The sequence below is a fragment of the Erythrolamprus reginae genome, chromosome 1 (genome assembly GCF_031021105.1).
Source record: "Erythrolamprus reginae isolate rEryReg1 chromosome 1, rEryReg1.hap1, whole genome shotgun sequence".
NCBI classification, from domain to species: Eukaryota; Metazoa; Chordata; class Lepidosauria; order Squamata; family Dipsadidae; genus Erythrolamprus; species Erythrolamprus reginae.
This window is the reverse complement of record NC_091950.1, coordinates 1908508-1928868: the sequence shown is the minus strand read 5'-3', so window position 1 is coordinate 1928868 and position 20361 is coordinate 1908508. Positions and strand designations below refer to the sequence as shown.

Sequence of the window (20361 nt, the reverse complement as noted above, 5' to 3'; positions counted from 1 at the left end):
GTGTTGGTTATGACCTATAAAGCCCTTCATGGCATCAGGCCAGATTATCTCAGGGACTGCCTTCTGCCGCACGAATCCCAGCGACCAATTAGGTCCCACAGAGTGGGCCTTCTCCGGGTCCCGTCAACTAAACAATGTCGATTGGCAGGGCCCAGGGGAAGAGCCTTCTCTGTGGTGGCCCCAACCCTTAGGAACCAACTCCCCCCAGAGATTAGAATAGCCCCCACCCTCCTTGCCTTTTGTAAGCTCCTCAAAACCCACCTCTGCTGTCAGGCATGGGGAAATTAAGATAATCTTTCCCCCTAGGCTTCTACAATTTATGCATGGTATGTTTGTATGTATGATTGGTTTTATAACAAGGGTTTTTAGCTTTAGTAGTATTGGATTTTTACATTCTGTTTTTTGTCACTGTTGTTAACCGCCCCAAGTCCACGGAGAGGGGCGGCATACAAATCAAATCAAATCAAATAAATAAATAAACAAACAAACAAACAAACAAACATTTATTCACTGTGCTCCTGTAACCAACGAATGCCTCGTGTTTCATTCATTTCTCCACTGTATCAGGATCCAACATTCATCCATCTATTATTAAAGACTCAATTGTTCCCGATGGCAAATGGGAACAGAGGTTCTGCACCACTCTGGCAAGGGCTTCTCCTCAAGAGTTTGCCCATTCCTCTGTCAAATACAACTATCTCAATGTTTGATATATCCATTTGCAAATTGTGAGAAGTGGAATTTTATTCTTGTTAGAAATGAACATGTAAGAAGAGCTATTGCACAACCATTTTATAACTATATAATGAAAAATGTACTTCAGTTTGATCATCTTCAGTTTGTCCTTATAAACAGGATACATTTGTCCTTATAGAAGAGACATAATGCAACCAGAATGTGGAAAAAAGACACACTGACCTGTTCAATACATAACATTGAGGAAATGAGCTTTATGAGGGAGATGGATGTTTTAGGGGTGTTTCCAAGTTGGAAAGCTCTGTGAAAGTAACTATGTAAAGTAATATGTAAGGAGCAGAAAGTAGAGAATGAAGTAGGAGGAATAAGGTCGAAGACGTGAAATGTATTTATATGTAGCATTTATCCATCCCATGTCCAGTCAACGAAGCAGTGGAAGTGATGTGCCGGTGCCTGGAGGTCGTTGAGGCCTGGATAGGTGTCAACAGACTCAGATTCAACCCAGACAACACGGAGTGGCTGTGGGTCCTGCCTCCTAGGGACAATTCCATCTGTCCGTCCATTACCCTGGGGGGGGAATCAATGACCCCCCCAGAGAGGGTCCACAACTTGGGCGTCCTGCTCGATCCACAGCTCACATTAGAGAAAGATCTTTCAGCTGTGGTGAGGGGGGTGTTTGCCCAGGTTTGCCAGGTGCACCAGTTGTGGCCCTATCTGGACCGGGACTCACTGCTCACAGTCACTCATGCCCTCATCACCTTGAGGCTCGACTACTGTAATGCTCTCTACATGGGGCTACCTTTGAAAAGTGTTCGGAAACTTCAGATTGTGCAGAATGCAACTGTGAGAGCAATCATGGGCTTCTCAAGGCATGCCCATGTTACACCAACACTCCGCAGTCTGCATTGGTTGCCGATCAGTTTCCGGTCACAATTCAAAGTGTTGGTTATGACCTATAAAGCCCTTCATGGCATCGGACCAGATTATCTCAGGGACCACCTTCTGCCGCACGAATCCCAGCGGCCAGTTAGGTCCCACAGAGTTGGCCTTCTCCGGGTCCCATCGACTAAACAATGTCATTTGGCGGGACCCAGGAGAAGAGCCTTCTCTGTGACGGCCCCGACCCTTTGGAACCAGCTCCCCCTGGAGATTAAAACTGCCCCCACCCTCCTTGCTCTCCATAAAGCTCTTAAGACCCATCTCTGCCGTCAGGCATGGAGGAACTGAGACATCTCCCCCGGGCCTATACAGTTTATACATGGTAAGTTTGTGTGTATGCTTGCTTTTAATAATGGGGTTTTTAGCGTGTTTTTTAAAAAAAATTATTAGATTTGTTCTTACATTGTTCTTGTTATTGTTGTGAGCCACCCCGAGTCTGCGGAGAGGGGCGGCATACAAATCTAATTAATAATAATAATAATAATAATAATAATAATAATAATAATAATAATAATAATGTAATTTTGCATCTTGTGATTTGGAGATTTTAGATCTGATCATAGGGGAAATATACATGAATAAACTTCTCTTTTATTGTTCTCTTGGACTACTGTTGAATTTCGTTGTTGGGCTTTTCTAACACAAATATATTCAATACATATGTATTTGAAATCTAAGAAACATTTGTTGCAAATATTTTGACTCCTGAGAAAACATTTATTCTCATCCGTGCTTCCTTCCTTTCTTTCATCTCTCCATCCTTCCTTCTTTATCAATAAACATTATAAAATAGTAAGAATAGCAGGGGCAGGAAAAGTTTGTAAGTATCTACTTCATATTACTTTATTTACTCATAAATTATTTTTCAATTAATAGATGGAAAAACAATGTGGATTATTTAAATTCTAGAATTTTTTGGTTAAAAAATATAATCAGTTGAATGAAAAAATGGTACAAGATTCAGGAAACTTTCAGAGATCGATGGAAACGAACATGCTTAAAAGCAATGATAGCAAGCCCTCCCCCCAACATATATTGTAACACACTTTTGATTGTGCAGCCACGTGACATGGAAGAAAGTGAACCAGCAGCGAAATCCCTTCCCTGCAAAATCCTTTCCCTCATTTTAGATTTTTGAGAAATCTGATAAAATGAACAAGTAAAAAAATGAAAATAAAAGTTCTCAAAAACTAAATTAGTCATAGTTTCTTGGGCCTCATTATATTTTCTCGACAGTTAAGATGGGGCCTTAATAGAATAATGAAGCATTTAGGGAAAAAGATGCAAGCCAAGAGCCCAGCCCCAGAGGCCAAGATGGAGAAGACCTCCACGGCCACCATGGACTTCCCTTTGGTGCTCAGGTAGGTGGGGAGGAAGGTGATCCAAACACTGCAAAAGACCAGCATGCTGAAAGTAATGAACTTGGCTTCGTTAAAGCTGTCAGGCAATTTCCTAGCCAGAAAGGCCACAGTGAAACTGACGAAGGCCAGGAAACCCAGGTAGGTTAGGACAGCATAAAACATTAAAGGAGAGCCTTCATTACATTCCAAAATGGTCTCTCCAGTCAAGGAATGGAAGTCCACATTGGGAAATGGGGGAAAGGTTACCAGCCAGGTGGTACAAAGAACTCCTTGGATCAGGGGACAGGCTAAGACAATGGAGTTGGTTAGTGGTTTTCCTAAGAGCTTCCTTGCCTTGTTTCCAGGTTTGGTGGCTATGAAGGCCAAAACCACCATGACAGTTTTTGCCAAGACAGAGGAAACCGCGAGGGAAAATACGATGGCAAAGGCAGATTGTCGGAAGAGACAAGTGAGCTTTCTGGGTCTCCCAATGAAGAGGAAGGAGCAGAGGAAGCAGAGCAGGAGGGAGACCAGGAGGATGTAGGTGAGATCTCGGTTGTTGGCCTTGACAACTGGAGTGTCACGATGTTTACAGAAAATTGCCAGAACTGCCATTGTGATCATGGAGAGAGATAGACTGAGAGAGATTAAAGTGTATCCCAGGGCCTCCTGGTAGGAGAGGTAGTGAATCTTCTTGGCAATGCACTGGATCTTGTCCTTGTTGGGATATTGGTCTTCTGGGCAGGGGTCACAGGAAGCTGCATCTGAAATCAAGAGTCACTTTGCATTACATGAAGAATGAAAAAGGACAAATCATCCATCAATATTGATTATCCTGCGGGGAAAGTGAGTCTGAGACCAGATTGTTTTCAGTTCTTTTGCGCAACTCCTCTGCTTTGTATTTTGCAATGACTCATTCTGACTTTTTTTCCCCCGCAGGGAAGGGTAGGCAGACATAGTTAGATGGATGATAGTCTTTGGAGAGGGGCAGCATACAAATCTAATAAATTATTATTATCTCCCTTTTCTCCAACAGGTCTGTGAATCTCCTGGATAACAGAAGAAACATCCTCTAGATAATGAACAGGAAAGCTTCAACCTCATACCCCACTGTTTCATGGAAAGTTAGCTAGCTGGATTTCCTAGATGGGTGATGGCAAACCTATGGCACAGGTGCCACCAGCAGAACACAGAGCCATTTCTGCTGACACGCGAGCCATTGCCCTAGCTCAGCTCCAACGTGCATGTGTGGGCCATCCAGAGTCCTCGGAGAGGGGCAGCATACAAATCTAATAAATTATTGTTTGTTTGTTTGTTTGTTTGTTTATTTATTTGATTGATTGATTTGTATGCCGCCCCTCTCCATATACTCGGGGTGGCTAACAACAGTAATAAAAAATATCATATAAATCCAATACTAAAACAACTAAAAAACCCTTATTGTAAAACCAAACATCCCTACAAACAAACATAACATGCATAAATTGTAAAGGCCTAGGGGTGAAGAATATCTCAGTTCCCCCATGCCTGATGGCAGAGGTGGGTTTTAAGGAGCTTACGAAAGGCAAGGAGGGTGGGGGCAATTCTAATCTCCAGAGGGTTGGTTCCAGGGGGCTGAGGCCGCCACAGAGAAGGCTTTCCCCCTGCCCCCCCCCACATTGTTTTGTTGATGGGACCCGGAGAAGGCCCACTCTGTGGGACTCTGTGGGATTCATGCGGCAGAAGGCGGTCTCATAGATACCCTGGTCCAGTGCCATGAAGGACTTTATAGGTGATGACCAACACTTTGAATTGTGACCAGAAACTGATCGGCAACCAAAGCAGACTGCGGAGTGTTGGTGTTATATGGGCGTTTTTGGGAAAGCCCATGATTGCTCTCGCAGCTGCATTCTGCACGATCTGAAGTTTCCGAACACTTTTCAAAGGTAGCCCCATGTAGAGAGCATTACAGTAGTCAAGCTTCAAGGTGATGAGAGCATGAGTGACTGTGAGCAGTGACTCCCGGTCCAAATAAGGCCGCAACTGGTGCACCAGGTGAACCTGGGCAAACACCCCCCTCGCCACAGCTGAAACATATTTCTCTAATGTGAGCTGTGGATCGAGGAGGACGCCCAAGTTGCGGACCCTCTCCTAGGGGGTCAATAATTCCCCCCCTCCCAGGGTGATGGACGGATAGATGGAATTGTCCTTGGGAGGCAAAACCCACAGCCACTCCGTCTTATCAGGGTTGAGTTTGAGTCTGTTGACACCCATCCAGACCCCATCAGCCTATTATTGTGTGTACCATTCAGCTGATTTTTGGTTCACACAGAGGCTTTGGGAGGGTGTTTTGGGCTTCCAGAGAGCCTCCAGAAGGGATGGGGAAGAGAATCTCCAGAAGGGAAGCCTTTGGAGCCGAGTAGGGAGAAACATGAGCCCCCTGGGTCACCAGAAGTTGGGAAACAGGTCATTTCTGGCCACCAGAGAGCCTTTGGGCAGTAGAGGAAGCTTTTTTTGCCCTCCCCAGGCAATGAATTATGGGTGTGGGCATTTGTGCACACATGATAGCGTGCATACATGCTCTTTTGGCAGCCGAGGAAAAAAAGCTTTGCCATCACTGTCCTAGATGTTCTTGGATTAAGAGTAGGACTAGAAAGTCAAGTAGGGAACTCACAAATTGTGCTCTGGAATTACCCTGCATTAAATTGCTGAGAAGCAGAAAAGCTGGTGTGGTGGGTGTGGTGGGGGGCAGGACAGTTTAGATCCATGATTTCAGAGGTTCTGCTGAAAAGCATGATTTTTTTTTGAAGAATGTCAATCTACCATAAATGACAATGCAATTGATGTTTGCCTCTTTGAACCTGGCAGGTCTACAATGAAAGTGTGCTCTACCTGTCTGGTTAGAAATGGTTCCTTCTGGACAAGGGACACATTGGTAACAACAGATCTGCTTGCCCTGTGGTACTCTTCTCCACTCTCCTGCCTGGCACCTCTTCATGCCACACCTGGCAAAGGGCACTTTCTAAGAGAGAAAAGAGAAATACAGTGGTACCTCGTGATACGAACCCCTCATCATATGAAATTTTTGAGATACGAACCCAGGGTTCGGAATTTTTTTGCCTCTTCTTACGAACTTTTTTCACCTTACGAACCTGTCGCCGCCACTGAGGTGCCCCGCCTCTGGGCAGCATTTTGCGATCCTGGGATCCCCTGAGGCTCCCCTCCATGGGAAACGCCACCTCCTGACTTACGGGTTTTTGCAATGCTGTAGGGAAATCCCAGGAGGGGAATGCCAGGATCGCACAAATGGGCACTCTGCTGGGCAGAGTAGGGGGGATAAAAACAGGAAGAAAAGACTCATGGAGCTCAAGGGAAGAGAAAGGTGTGGGGCAGATGAGCAGAGTGGGGGGGGGACAAAAATGGGAGGCAGGGACTCATGGAGCTCAAGAGAGGCTCTTTCATCTTGCTTCATTGGGACTCCCTCCCCCCACTCTGTTCGCCTCACCTTTGTCTGGCCACCCCTTTTTTTTCTTAAGCCTTAATATTTTGGATTCTCCTTATGGGCTTGCATGCATTATTGGCTTTTCCATTGATTCCTATGGGAAACATTGTTTTATCTTACGAACTTTTCACCTTACGAACCTCGTCCTGGAACCAATTAAGTTCGTAAGACGAGGTATTACTGTACATTAAATATGCGTTCTTTATTGATTTGTTAATTTGAGGTGAGTTGGGGGAAGCAATGTGAGAAAATATTATTTTACTGAAGGAGTAGTAGATGTTTGGAACAAACTTCCAGCAGACGTGTTGGTAAAGCCACAGGAACTGAATTTAAACATGCCTGGGATAAAAATAGATCCATCCTAAAATAAAATACAGGAAATAGTATAAGGGCAGACTAGATGGATCATGAGGTCTTTTTCTCCCGTCAATCTTCTATGTTTTTACCTTTCTATGTTTCTAATTTCTGTTTCCATTATCAGCCTGTTAAGGAGTGAGCAGAGTGACCCCTGAGTTATCAAGGATAAACATGGAAATCTAGCAGATATCCAGCAGATAGTCATATGTGTATGACTAGATAATCATATGGCCAAACTGATCTTTATATCGACTACCGGCTACATCAAAACCAAGTTACGCAATCCACCAACCAACCCCCAAACCATCATCAACCAAAACCACCCCAACCTCCAATGTACCCTCAACCAAGATCAAACCACCATCGCCCACAACCAACCTAACTTCCAATCCATCACTACTCAAAATCAACTCTCAATAAACCAAGACTAGGTATGCATATACTTCCTCAACAACATCCATTTCTAATCTCAAATGTAAACTGATGAACTCAAGAAGCATCATTAATAATATACCTGAACTCCTTCTTTTACTACAAACTGCTAAATTCGACATCACATTTATCTGTGAAACATGGTTAAATGAATCCCTCCCAGACTCCATTATCACAGTAAGTGACTATCAAGTTTACCGTTCTGACCGTGAATCCCGCAGAGGAGGTGGTGTTGCAATCTTCTACAAGAAATCACTCAACCTTAAGAAAGTGCAAGTTAATAATTTAATAATAATAATTTATTGGATTTGTATGCCGCCCCTCTCCCTCTCTTGTTCTTAAACAAGAACTTTATCTTCCTGAAACCATCATCTGTGAACTGACTTTAGATACCACACTTTACTTCTTTCTGTATTATAGAGCTCCAGATTATGATATCACACACGTGAACAAGCTAATCTCACTGCTAACATGGGCAAGCTCCCACCCACATCCTCTTATATTTCTTGGAGACTTAAACCTTCCACATATAAACTGGGCCCTAAACGAATGTTCCACTGAACCCATACATTCAACCCTTTACAATGCCATTACTAGCCTAGGACTAGATCAACTAGTTACTGACAACACTAGACTTAACAATTGTCTTGACCTCATCTTCTGCAACAGTCTACGCTCAATTTACAAATAAAAGAACCCTTTTCTAACAGTGACCATAGCATGATTGACTTTTACCTAAACATACACCCTCAAAATAACCACCTTAACAATAGAAAAGCCAACTATAACTTCAAAAAGGCCTTCCAGCTCACCTGTCTTGCCCAGACAATTGCATCAGAGTTAATGGTGAAATCCTGGCCTTGGGGAGCACCAGGATTTATCTGTCCAACTTTCACGGGGACAAAAGATAAATTGGGGAAGAAAAGCCAGTTGAGAAGATCATAGCGAGCAGACCCCAGTCCATTTTCTGAGAAGGAGATTTCATCTCTAGCACTGTTGTTGAAGTGGACTTTTCTCAAATAGGGAAGAATCTGAAAGAAAAAAGACCTTCAATTATTGGAATAATTGGCTGAAGCCACAAATGGCTTCTATCATTCTGGGCTGGCCTATCATCTTATGAGATAGATATAATATAAGGTGACCAGATGTCTGCTTTCAGTGGGACAGTCACACTTTTTCATCATTTGTCCAGCATCCGCGCCCTCTGAAAAATGTCCCACTTTTTTTCCACCCAACCAGCCCCCTTGGGAAAAGGCTGGAGGAAGTGGATTCTGGGCTCTCTGTGCTGACCTCAGGCCAGCTGTGCAGGGCCTTTGCTTGCCTGTTTCCCCTGCCCTGCTCCCGGATGGCCCCATTCATGTCCTGGTGCTGCATCCCTGCAGAAGAGGGAACAGCAAGCGGGAGGATTTGCTGTGACCTGGGAGGAGCTTAAGGGCCGGCCTGGTCCCTGCTGGCTGCTCTTCCTTCCCAGCCCCCTGCTAGAAAGAGGAAGGCCAGCTGCATGGGTGAGGAATGGGGCAGCAGAACTGAGGGGCATCCTTCCACACACACACACCCTGCAGCTGGCCTTCTATGTTGGTCTTGAGCTGGACAGTGTGTGTGAAAGAACAGCAGAGGAACTTGGAGGGCACGTCAGGGGGCTGTCCAGGTCCACTGGGCAGAGACTTCATGGGAGAAGGGAAGCACTTGCTGAGCCTTCAGACCCACTTCACCCCTCTGCCTCCTCTCCTACCTTCGCCTCCACACGGACACCATTGGGGCAGGGAAGAGAGAGAAAGAGAGAGAGAAAAGAGAGGAAGAAAGAGAAAGAGAGTGAGAGAGAAAAAGAAGTAGAATGGGAGGAAGAGAGAGGGGGAGGGAAGGAGGGAGAGGGAAAGACAGATAGAGCGAGGGAGGGAGGAAGAGAGAGAGAAAGAGAGAGCAAAAAAGAGAGGATGGAAGGGAAAAAGTAAGAGGGGGGAAAGAGAGAGAAAGAAAAAGAGGGAAGGAGAGAGAAAGAGAGAGAAATAGATAGAAAGGGAGGGAGGAAGAGAGAGAGAGATTTTTTTTGCTAATTTTTTTTTGGCTAAACTTTTTTTAGGTCCCCTGTCCCGCTCAGTGGTGTCCCTCTTTCTCAATCTTAAAATCTGATCAGTTTAATGTAATATCTGACAATCTAGAAGTTTCTTTGATGAAGATGTGAGCAATGAGGAATAACAAAAAAAATTAATTGCTTCCCCAAAACTTCAAAAACTTCTCTTTCACAATGGGCATTTTTATCATGGTTTTTCAGCTGCAATTTTATGTGAATCATATCTATATACAAAGATCTCAATAAATTATTTCATAAATTATTATCTTATGCCAGCCCCTGCCATTGATTGAATGATTGGTATGATAGATTAATATATTAGATGGGGTGGTTGAGTAAACTGTTTTTAAGTTTTTATTAGATTGGGTTGGTTAGATTAATTCTGATTTCTGCTTTAAATCTGTAATTCATGTTGTAAGCCACCCCGAATCTCAGGAGAAGGGCAGCCTAGAAATCAGATAGATAGATGATAGATAGATAGAGAGAGAGAGAGAGAGAGACAGACAGACAGACAGACAGACAGACAGACAGACAGACAGACAGACAGACAGATAAAGTTAGAACTGATTTCCAGCAGAGCTAGTGGGTCAATCACCTGCAAATGGGATTAAGCTTGCTTGGGATAACATCCCAGTCATCTGACAAAAATTAAAAAAAATAACATAAAAATAAAGAAACTATAAAAGTAGAAATTAAAAGAAAAATAAATGCACAGATTGCAAAGAAAACAAAAACAAAGGGCAGAGTCAATGGACCAGTAAGTTGTTTTCTGCTGCCAGTTTTCTGTTTCTTTATTTCTAATTATTCTCACTATAATGATTTTTTTTCCTTAATTCTAGGCTGGATCTCTCTTTGATAATCTTCCATCTATTATTTCTTGTCCTGCCCTCCCGTTGTCTGGAGATAAATTGAGCTTCTTTTTTCTGTGACAGTTGCTCAAAGTTTGGGCAACTGCTATCAATTCACCCTCAAACCTTCTCTTTGTTAGGCTAGAAAACCAGTTCCCACGACCTACAAAGCCATAAAAGCCAAAAGCCCATGTGAATGAAACACTGAAGGGCACAGGGGATGGGGTAAGAGAGAAAGGTCATTGGAGTGGAGAACTAAAAGAAGGATGAATCATTTGGTGGAAGGAGCAAGGGGACACTGAAGCTACCATAGTAGAGTAAGGTGTAGTTGAACCTTTCAGCCTATTCTATTCTATTCTATTCTATTCTATTCTATTCTATAAACTCATATTTAGGCATTTCAGAAATGATTTTTAGACTACGTTAAGCCCTGTTGTGTGTGCTAAAGTTGACAGAGGTTGTGCAACAAATGGCAAACTCAATACATGGGCTGAGTCACACAGCATGCTAAGCCATAAAAACTAAACCAAGATTACAATGAGCTGAGTTGAGTGTCTTTTTGAAAAGTAGGTCAAGATCTGAAGATGTGGAGAGACCTGGCGTATAGAACTGCCAAGAGTTGGATATAGCTGAATGGATAATATCCCCCTCATCGTTATCATTATCATTGTCTCCAAGTCTACCTTCAGAAGGAAACTGAGATGGTCCTGCAGATATTCCCACTAGAACAATTGAAGCCTCCAGCAGAGTTTCCATCTTGGTTTATGTTCTCTGTTGATCTGGGATGATGCCCCCCCACCCCCCAGAATGATCACTTTATGAAACAATCTTTGAAGAATTTTGAAGAACTTTTAGGAAGGTCTTTCCTACACAAATCGTATGAAAAACAGGTTTATTTTTCCAGTTCTATCTCTAATAGAATCTCCATACTGTTTCCATCTGGTTTGAGTCCGATTTGATGCAGTGATACAATGCCATGCAAATATTTATGCGGGAACTGGGCATGGATAGAGAAAAGAGAGCCAGAGGGGACATGATAGCTGTATATAGGTATATGAGGGGTTGCCCCAGAGAGGAGGGGGCCACTCTATTCTCCAGAGCACCAGAGGGCCGGACGAGGAACAACAGCTGGAAACTGACCAAGGAGAGATTCAACCTAGAAGTAAGGAAGAACTTCCTGACGGTCACAGCGATCAACCAGTGGAACAACCTGCCTCGGAGGTTGTGAACTCCCCAACTCTGGACACTTTCAAGAGGAGATTGGACTGCCACTTGGCTGGGGGGCTTTAGGATTCCTGCTCAGGCAGGGGGTTGGACTTGATGACCTACAGGATCCCTTTCAAATCTAACAATAAATAAATGAATGAATGAATGAATGAATGAATGAACGAACAAACAAACAAACAAACAAACAAACAAACAAATAAAATTATTTCCAAAAATGCACAAGGGGAGCTTCCTCTCCAAAGATCTGTGGAGTGGATTTTTTAAAAAAGTCTCAGGAATTACCTGCCATGACTGGATATTTGAGCTCCTCTTTCCAAGTCTTAACATGGCTGGTTGGCCTCTGGATCCATACGTTGCATGTAACGCATGTGCCACAGCATAAATGGCATTGTAGATATTGTAGCTTTCGCCTGTCATGATTGCTTCAAATATGTAAGATGGAAGATTCTGCAAATTCTCTTTTCCTGTGCATGGTTTTTCCTCCTTTGGAGGGATCTGGCCTGGTTTGTGGATCTTGCAGTCAAAGACCAATCCCCACCACAGCGGGAGAAAGGAATCTCCTCGTGGGTTCCAAGGGTCTAAAGACCTGAGAAAACGGCTGAATTCTGAGACATCCCCTGTGTAGTCCCTAAAATGCAAAGCTCCATGGAAGGGCTTTACACCTTGCAATATATATTGAGAGTTGATCCCGTTAAGTTTCCAATTGGATGTAAAGATCCAAACTTTCAGAAATGGTGCATTTCTATATATTCTATAACTATACACAACCACTTGTACATTTGTAACAGCACTGGGGTCTCCAAACAGAATGATCACTTCACTCTTAGACCAAGTGTTGAAAGTAGGAAATAATTCCAATGCAGAAGCAGCATGAAGATCAGATTCCATCATTTCAGTGAAGGCCAAGCAGATCTCCTTCTCCTTCAGCATTGGCACCAGAGAGGAGATGAAACGTTCTCCATTGTCATTTTGGGGGGCCAGAAGCCCAACCCAGTTCCATTGGAAATATAGGAGCAGCTGGACTAAACCCACATACTGGGGAAATTCCTTGGGATTGTTCCGGAAGAAGGAACGATATACTGCTCTGTCTTCTGGAGAAAAGTCAAAGCCAACTCCAAGCTAGGAAAAGTGAGAATTCTCTTTCAAAGAAAAAATAAAGTTTAATGATTTATTTATTTATTTATTATTAGAGTTGAAAGGGACCTTGCAGGTCATTCAGTCCAACCCTCTGCTTAAGCAGGAAATTCTACAGCACCCCAGTCAAATGACTGTCCAATCTCCTCTTGAAAATGTCCAGAGTTGGGGAGTTCACAACCTCTGCTGGCAGGCCGTTCCACTGGTTGATCGGTCTGACCGTCAGGAAGTTCTTCCTTATTTCCAGGTTGAATCTCTCCTTGGTCAGCTTCCAACCATTGTTCCTCATCAGGCCCTTTGGTGCCCTGGAAAATAGAGTGACCCCCTCCTCTCTGTGGCAACCATTCAAGTACCTGCAGGCTGCTATCATGTCCCCTCTGGCCCTCCTTTTCTTAAGGCTACCCATGCCCAGTTCCCACAATCTCTCTTCATAAGTCTTGGTTTCTAGCCCCCATTTCGGTTGCTCTTTTCTGTACCTTCTCCAGAGTTTCAATGTCTCTTTTGAAGTGTGGTGACCAGAACTGAATGCAGTACTCCAGATGTGATCAGACCAGGGCATAGTAGAGTGTTATTAATACATCCCTGGTCTTGGAGTGTATTCCCCTGTGGGTGCAGCTTAGGATTGTATTGGCTTTTTTAGCCGCTGCAGCACATTGCTGGCTCATGTTTAGTTGATTATCCACCAAGACTCCAAGATCTCTTTCACAGTTGCTACTGCTAAGTGGGGTTTCTCCCAGGCCATGATGACTTTAATCTTCCCCATTCTGTGGTTTATTGCCCCACCAGTCAAGTTAATTTACTTCCTCTTCCTCCCTTCTTAAAAAGAGCCACCAGTTCCCTATTTTGCCTGGTTGTGATAGATCAGAAATCAAAGAACAAACCATCAACCTGATACAAAGAAAAAAGCTCAATTGAAAGGTGCAGAAAGATGATATAGCATGGATTATCTAAGTCATATTCCCCATCCCAAACACATTGGTTTTCCTCCTTGGTTTCTGTCCATAACTCTATCTAAAGGAACCTCCTTACCTGTGGCACCTTGAAGATGCTGAAGATGGAGGCCATCTGCCTTGAGAAATCAGGGTTGTGACCTCCAATGACAGAGAGCAGAGGGTTCTTTCTGTCACATTTGTAACCTGGAACCATTCGGCCTCGTGTGGAGAGCAGAGAGAGGCTGAATAAGAAAATCCTCCTCTCCCACTGGTGATTTTCATAAATATGGAAGCCAAGTGAGATGTTGGGGAGGAGAGCCAGTTCCTTGTTCACCTCCATGACAGTAAACATCAAGGCCAGGAAATACTGGTAGTTTGGGGGTAGGAGGCTATAATGAAAAAAAGATTGGGAAACATTTATTCAATCAGTCATTCATCCATCCATCCATCCTCCATCTATCCATCCATCCATCCATTTGACTTCTATGCTGCCCTTCTTGAAACGACTCAAGGTAGCATAGAACAGTGTTTCCCAACCTTTTTTGAGCCGCGGCACATTATTCATATTTTCAAAATTCTGGGGAACACTGAGGGGGGGGATGGGGGGGAGCTAAAGAAAAGTTTGGACAAAAAAATCTCTTCCTCCATTTCACTCTATTTCTCCCTCCCTTTCTCTCTCTTCCTTCCTTTCCTTCTTTCTCTCTCTCCATCCCTCTTTCTTTCTTTCTTCCTCTCTTTTTTGCTCTCTTTCTCTCTCCCTCCTTCCCTCCCTCTATGTCTTTCCCTCTCCCTCCTTTCCCCCTCTCTTTCTCTCTCTCTCTCTTGCTTTCTTTCCCTCTCTCTTGCTTTCTTTCTCTCTCATTCTCTCTCCCCTCCTTTTCTCTCTCTTTCTTTCTCTCTCGTTCACCATGCCGGCAACAGAGAGAAAAAGAAAGAGAGAGAGCCAGAGAGAGAGTGGAGGGAGAGAGCCGGCGGCCGACTTTTTCAATGCGCGACGCTTTCCTGGGCAGATGGCTTTGCTGACCGGAGAAGCAAGCGATCCGGGAGTCCGGGACTGTGTGGCTTTGTGCCATGAAGAGAAAACGGCTCAGGCAGCAGGGAAAAGTCGGCCGTTTTCTCTTCATGGCGCAAAGCCACACAGTCCCGGATTCCCGGATTGCTCGCCCCAAGGCAGGAAGCGGCGGCGGAGGAAAGGGGGCAGATCGTGCCTCAAGACAGAAGCGGCGGAGGAGGAGAGGCGGCGGAGGAGGAGGAGGAGAGGCGGCGGAGGAGGAGGAGAGGGGCGGCGGCGGAGGAGGAGAGGGGGCAACTTACGGGGAATGGTGCTCGCAGCTGTCCCCCGGCTACTGCGGCAGCGGTGGCGGAGGAGGAGGAGAGGCAGCGGCGGCAGAGGAGGAGAGGCGGCGGTGGCGGAGGAGAGGGGGCGGTGGCGGAGGAGGAGAGGGGGCAACTTACGGGGAATGGTGCTCGCAGCTGTCCCCCGGCTACTGCCAGATGCCGCTGTTTCCAGCGCTTTCCTGCTGGGCTCCAAAGAAGGAAGGTGGGAAAAAGGAGGCGCAAATAATGAAGCTCTCCTTTTTTCCCGCCTTCCTTCTTTGGGGCCCAGCAAGAGAGCGCCGGAAACAGCTGCATCGGGCAGTAGCCGGGGGACAGCTGCGAGTGGGAGCTTCCCTAGGCTCCCGCCCAGCTGGAGCTTCCCTAGGCTTCGCGGCACACCTGGCGGTGTCTCGCGGCACACTAGTGTGCCGCGGCACACCGGTTGGGAAACGCTGGCATAGAACATTGTAAATGCAAACAATATATGTAAGAAATCTAATTATTTTAAAAGACATTTGCAAAATTAATAAAAATCTAAAACCCCACATTCATCCAATTCAATCATTCATATCATCTGGGGACGATCTTGTGGAAGGTTATAGGAAAGTTCTTGTGTGTTGGTGGAATTGGCTATGTGACCTTGGAGCAGTAAATGAGAAGTTCCATTGGGTTGTTTTGGCTTTTAAAAGAATGTTCCTTGATTGTACTTGGATGGATTTCTGAGAAAGGAGAAAATCCTTTCCATCCTTATCCCAGATTATTTTATACCCCTCTATTCTTCCTCCCTTCTTCACTTTCCTCCAGTGGCTGAAGGCCTCCCCAATTGCTTCTCTCCCTCCTAATCATTTTCCTTCTCTCTCATAGCAGCTTCTGCCTAAGCTGGGGTTGGACTAGAAGACTTCTAAGGTCCCTTCCAACTCTGTTATTCTATTCTATTCTATACTATACTATACTATACTATACTATACTATACTATACTATACTATACTATACTATACTATACTATACTATACTATACTATACTACTCTAGACCTTTTTCTTCAATTTCTTCAAACTTCTTCTGGAATTTTCCTCTAACGGTCTCCTCCTGGTACCTAGGAAAACGAAAATGTGGCTGAGATTCCTCGTGGTTAGATGGTTTCTATTTGTTTGTTGGTTCTGAATATTATTAAATAAGTTAAAGTCTGTCTAACTTATTGAATTATAACTCTGGTAACTCTAACACCAGGATTCCAATGTTTTTAATGTTTTTCTTCGAACTTGGATTCCCACACATTATGTGCTTAATAGGTATATTGAAGACCTTTTGCCTGTGGGCTCAGTTGTTGTATGAAATCTTGAAGGCAAAGAGAAGGAATTTAAAACAGCCACAAAAAATGGAACAATTCTGGAGCAAAATGCCAAAGGATGTCCATACTACTTTGGAACAACAGAGATGAGATTCTTTTACATGCAATTGTAATTAATTAACTGGATAACATCACAATACTGAGACCCAAGGATAAATATTTTAATATACTTAGAGTGAATAAAATAGAATAGAATGTTATTGGCCAAGTGTGATTGGACACACAAAGAATTTGTCTTGATATACATGCTCTCAGTCTCATAGCAGCTTCTGCCTAAGCTGGGGTTGGACTAGAAGACCTCTAAGGTCCCTTCCAACTCTGTTATTCTATTCTATTCTATTCTATTCTATTCCATACCATACCATACCATACCGTACCATACCATACTATTCTACTCTAGACCTTTTTCTTCAATTTGGCTCTTTATTAAGAAAGCAGTAGCAATAGCACTTAGACATTACCCCAAAACTTTACCCTTAGACTATCCACTGTTGACCTCTTCCTATTCCTAAGAGGTCAGTAAGAGGCATGCGTAAGTGCACCAGAGTGCCTTCCGTCCCCTGTCCTAATGTTTCTATTTACTAGTATTATGTGTATAAATATTATTGTATCTTTGTATACCACCAATACGTACTTGACAAAACCAATAAATAAATAGATTTATATAGTGCTTTATAGGATTATTGGAGTGGTTTACAGAATCAGTATATTTCCTGCAACCATCTGGGTCCCCATTTTACTGATCTTGGAAGGATGAAGGATGAGTCAACTTTGAGCCGATCAGATTGTGGGCAGCCCCTGAATCCAAAACAAAGAAAATAATCCTGTCTACATCTTTCCCCTCTTGATGAAACTTACATAATTCTTTCAAAAATCAGAGATGGGTGCTTTTGAAAGTCTGGAATACTGGAGGTCGCATAAGATGCCAGGGGAAAATTCCCTCCTATAATCAGATCACCAGGCTGGTAAAATTCCCATTCAAATGAAAACCTTGAAGGTTTTGGCTGCACACACATGGTTTGAATCTTTTTCGCAGTCAATGGAGCCAGGAGCCAGAAGAGAAGCAGGAACGAGAGGAGAGGCAGTCCACTCATTCCGGTCAGCTTCCCTTCTAGATTAGAGTTTGTGCAAAAGTAGAATTGCATGGGCAGTCTTTAGCACAATCAACAGCTTCCGTGTCTTCTGGGTGGCTGCCTGCTACGGTATCTCTTTGTATTGACACATTTGTATTTTATCCCTTTATTTCATCCTATCTTATTCCAAAATTGGATGATATGTTCTTTTTATTTCAATGATAAGGTTGCAAGACTACTCAATCAATACACTTCTATTATATCAATCATGCTTTCTCTTACCTGTGTCAGAGCTTTACATGAAGACCAGCCGAGTCTCACCAAATTCCAGAGTTCGCTCTTTGGAAGACAAAACAAGGTTTTACCTTGGAAGACTTCTGTGGATTGAAATCCCCAAGAGATACATTAAGAATTACTGTTCTTCTGATAATTGTGAGGAAAAGCACTTGTCCCACCCACTGAGCAATAGGTGCTGTTTGAACATCAGAGTTCAAACATGTTTGTGTCTCTTGTTGCTAATCCACAGAGCAGGTGGACTTATGAGTCAAGGTGAAGTTGAGGTTTTGATCAACATGAAGATAGTAAAGATGACACTAAACAGATATGAATAGCTAAACCCCCAGAAGACAAGCTCAAGATCCAAAAAGATCTTGACAAACTTGAACAATGGACCTTATCCAACAGTATGAATTTCAATGTGGAGAAAAGCAAAGTTTTACATTTAGGCAGGGGGGAAAAAAATCAAAGGTATAAGTACAGTTTAGGTGGGAGACCTGGCTCAAAAACAATAACTGTGAGAGGGACTTTGGAGTCCTAGTGGATGATCACTTGAACATGAGCCAGCAATGTGCTGCAGCAGCCAAAAAAGCTAATACTATCTTGGGTCGTACAAAGAGGGACATAGATAGAATAAAGTGGTGAGGGGGGCGTTTGCCCAGGTTCGCCTGGTGCACCAGTTGCAGCCCTATTTGGACCGGGACTCACTGCTCACAGTCACTCATGCCCTCATCACCTCGAGGTTCGACTACTGTAACGCTCTCTACATGGGGCCAGTGTTCCCTCTAATTTTTTTGGGGGGTGGGCGGAAAAGTATAGTGTCTGAGCGGCAGTCCCTTCAGGACTGGGCGGCACAGAAATAATAAATAAACAAACAAACAAACAAATAAAAAACCCACCCTGTTTTGCCTCAGAGAATTTCAAAATAAAATACTGTACTGTGTGTCTATAACAGTGAGCTCATAATAGGGCAACTCTATCAATATCAAAATGCCACTTAAATAGTTGAGCTAGTTTCAAACTAGATTTTGATTTTCTTTCTCTCTTCCTTACTCCCATTCTTTTTCTTTCTCTTTTCCTTCCTCTCTTTTTTCTATCTGTTTCTCTCTCTTCCTCTCTCTCTCCTTCCCTCTCACTCTTTCCGTCTCGGCTTCTGGGCAGGTTTGGAAAACTCTGAGTTGATGATGATTTTTAAGTGAGCGATTGCTCACTGCTCAGCTTAGAGGGAACTATGCATGGGGCTACCTTTGAAAAGTGTTCGGAAACTTCAGATCATGCAGAATGCAGCTGTGAGAGCAGTCATGGGCTTCCCCAGGTATGCCCCTGTTAAACCAACACTCCGCAGTCTGCATTGGTTGCCGATCAATTTCCGGTCACAATTCAAAGTGTTGGTTATGACCTTTAAAGCCCTTCATGGCATCGGACCAGAATATCTCCGAGACCGCCTTCTGCCGCACGAATGCCAGCGACCGATTAGGTCCCACAGAGTTGGCCTTCTCCGGGTCCCGTCAAGTAAACAATGTCGGTTGGCGGGCCCCAAGGGAAGAGCCTTCTCTGTGGTGGCCCCGACTCTCTGGAACCAGCTCCCCCCAGAGATTGGAACTGCCCCTACCCTCCTTGCCTTTCGTAAACTGCTTAAAACCCACCTTTGTAGCCAGGCATGGGGGAACTGAGATATCTCCCCCGGGCCTATACAATTTATGTATGGTATGTTTGTATGTATGTTTGCTTAATAATGGAGTTTTTTAAATACTTTAAATTGTAAATTATTAGATTTGTCATGAACTGTTTTATTGTGTTGTGAGCCGCCCCGAGTCTACGGAGAGCATTTATGCTTCTGGCAGCACCCGTTCGCCTAGCTACCCAGCCTGAAGCGGTGGGCGACCCAGGAAAGAGAGCATGGGAAACGCGAAGCAAATTGTCACCCCAGCGAGCGACGCTGGGAAGGTTGTAAGTTGAGAATTTAACAATTCAATTGAACGATGATGATCGTTCAAGCCACTCCCACCTGGGCACATGGCTGAGAAGCCACTCCTACCCAGTCACATGACCATTAAGCCACATCCACAAAATAAGCCACACCCACAGTGTGGCAGTAAAAAATTTGGCTGCATATTATTGCTTGCAACTATGTGCTTTTCTGTCTCTGAGGCTGGATGCAATATTCAGGTGTTGCCTAACCAATGTAGTATACATAGGAATTATGATTCCATATTGTTGTTGACACTCTATGTCTGTTGCTATAGCAAAGACCATCTGCTACAATGTCCTTCCTGTCAACAACTACTTCAGCTTCAACCACAACAACACATGAGCACACAATAGATATAAACTTAATGTAAACTGCTCCAAACTTGATTGCAGGAAATACAACTTTAGTAACCAAGTAGTTGATGCATGGAACTCACTAACAGACTCTGTAGTATCATTACCTTACCCACTAAACTTTACCCTCAGACTAAGAGGTCAATAAGTACACCAGCGTGCCTTCCGTCCCCTGTCCTAATGTTTCTTTTTATTCTCTTTTACTAGTATCATGTATATGAATATTATTATATGTTTTTGTAGATTTTCACAGGTACAGGTAGGAAGGTCTTGGCATATTCAGGTTTCTTCCTGTGTAGGATTCAGAGATTTCTGGCGACGTTTTGACAAGGTTGCTTTTAACTGTGCTACCCACTCCTTTAAAGATGGATGCTTGGGGTCATCTTGGGGTAGTTCTGGAATTGGACAAAATCCTGTCCACTCACTAGTTTAAATGGAGTGAACTCTGTACTGCTACGTAATGAGTTATTATAAGCAACCTCTGCGAACCGTAAAAGTTCGCTCCAATTATCCTGCTGACCATTGGGGGGCTCTTCTCACCAGCTCATCTTGGAACTGGTCAT

General features: G+C 43.8%; 1 protein-coding gene across 1 annotated transcript; it reads right to left on the bottom strand.

The window, feature by feature from the left end:
• Window positions 1-2834: 2834 nt before the first annotated feature.
• On the bottom strand, window positions 2835-20361 carry LOC139158175 (vomeronasal type-2 receptor 26-like). The gene is made up of 6 exons (XM_070735593.1): window positions 20339-20361; window positions 13555-13846; window positions 11674-12510; window positions 8058-8276; window positions 5847-5976; window positions 2835-3739 (listed from the first exon to the last, which is right to left on the bottom strand). Exons 1-6 carry the CDS (start codon window positions 20359-20361, stop codon window positions 2835-2837), a joined length of 2406 nt encoding a protein of 801 aa, XP_070591694.1.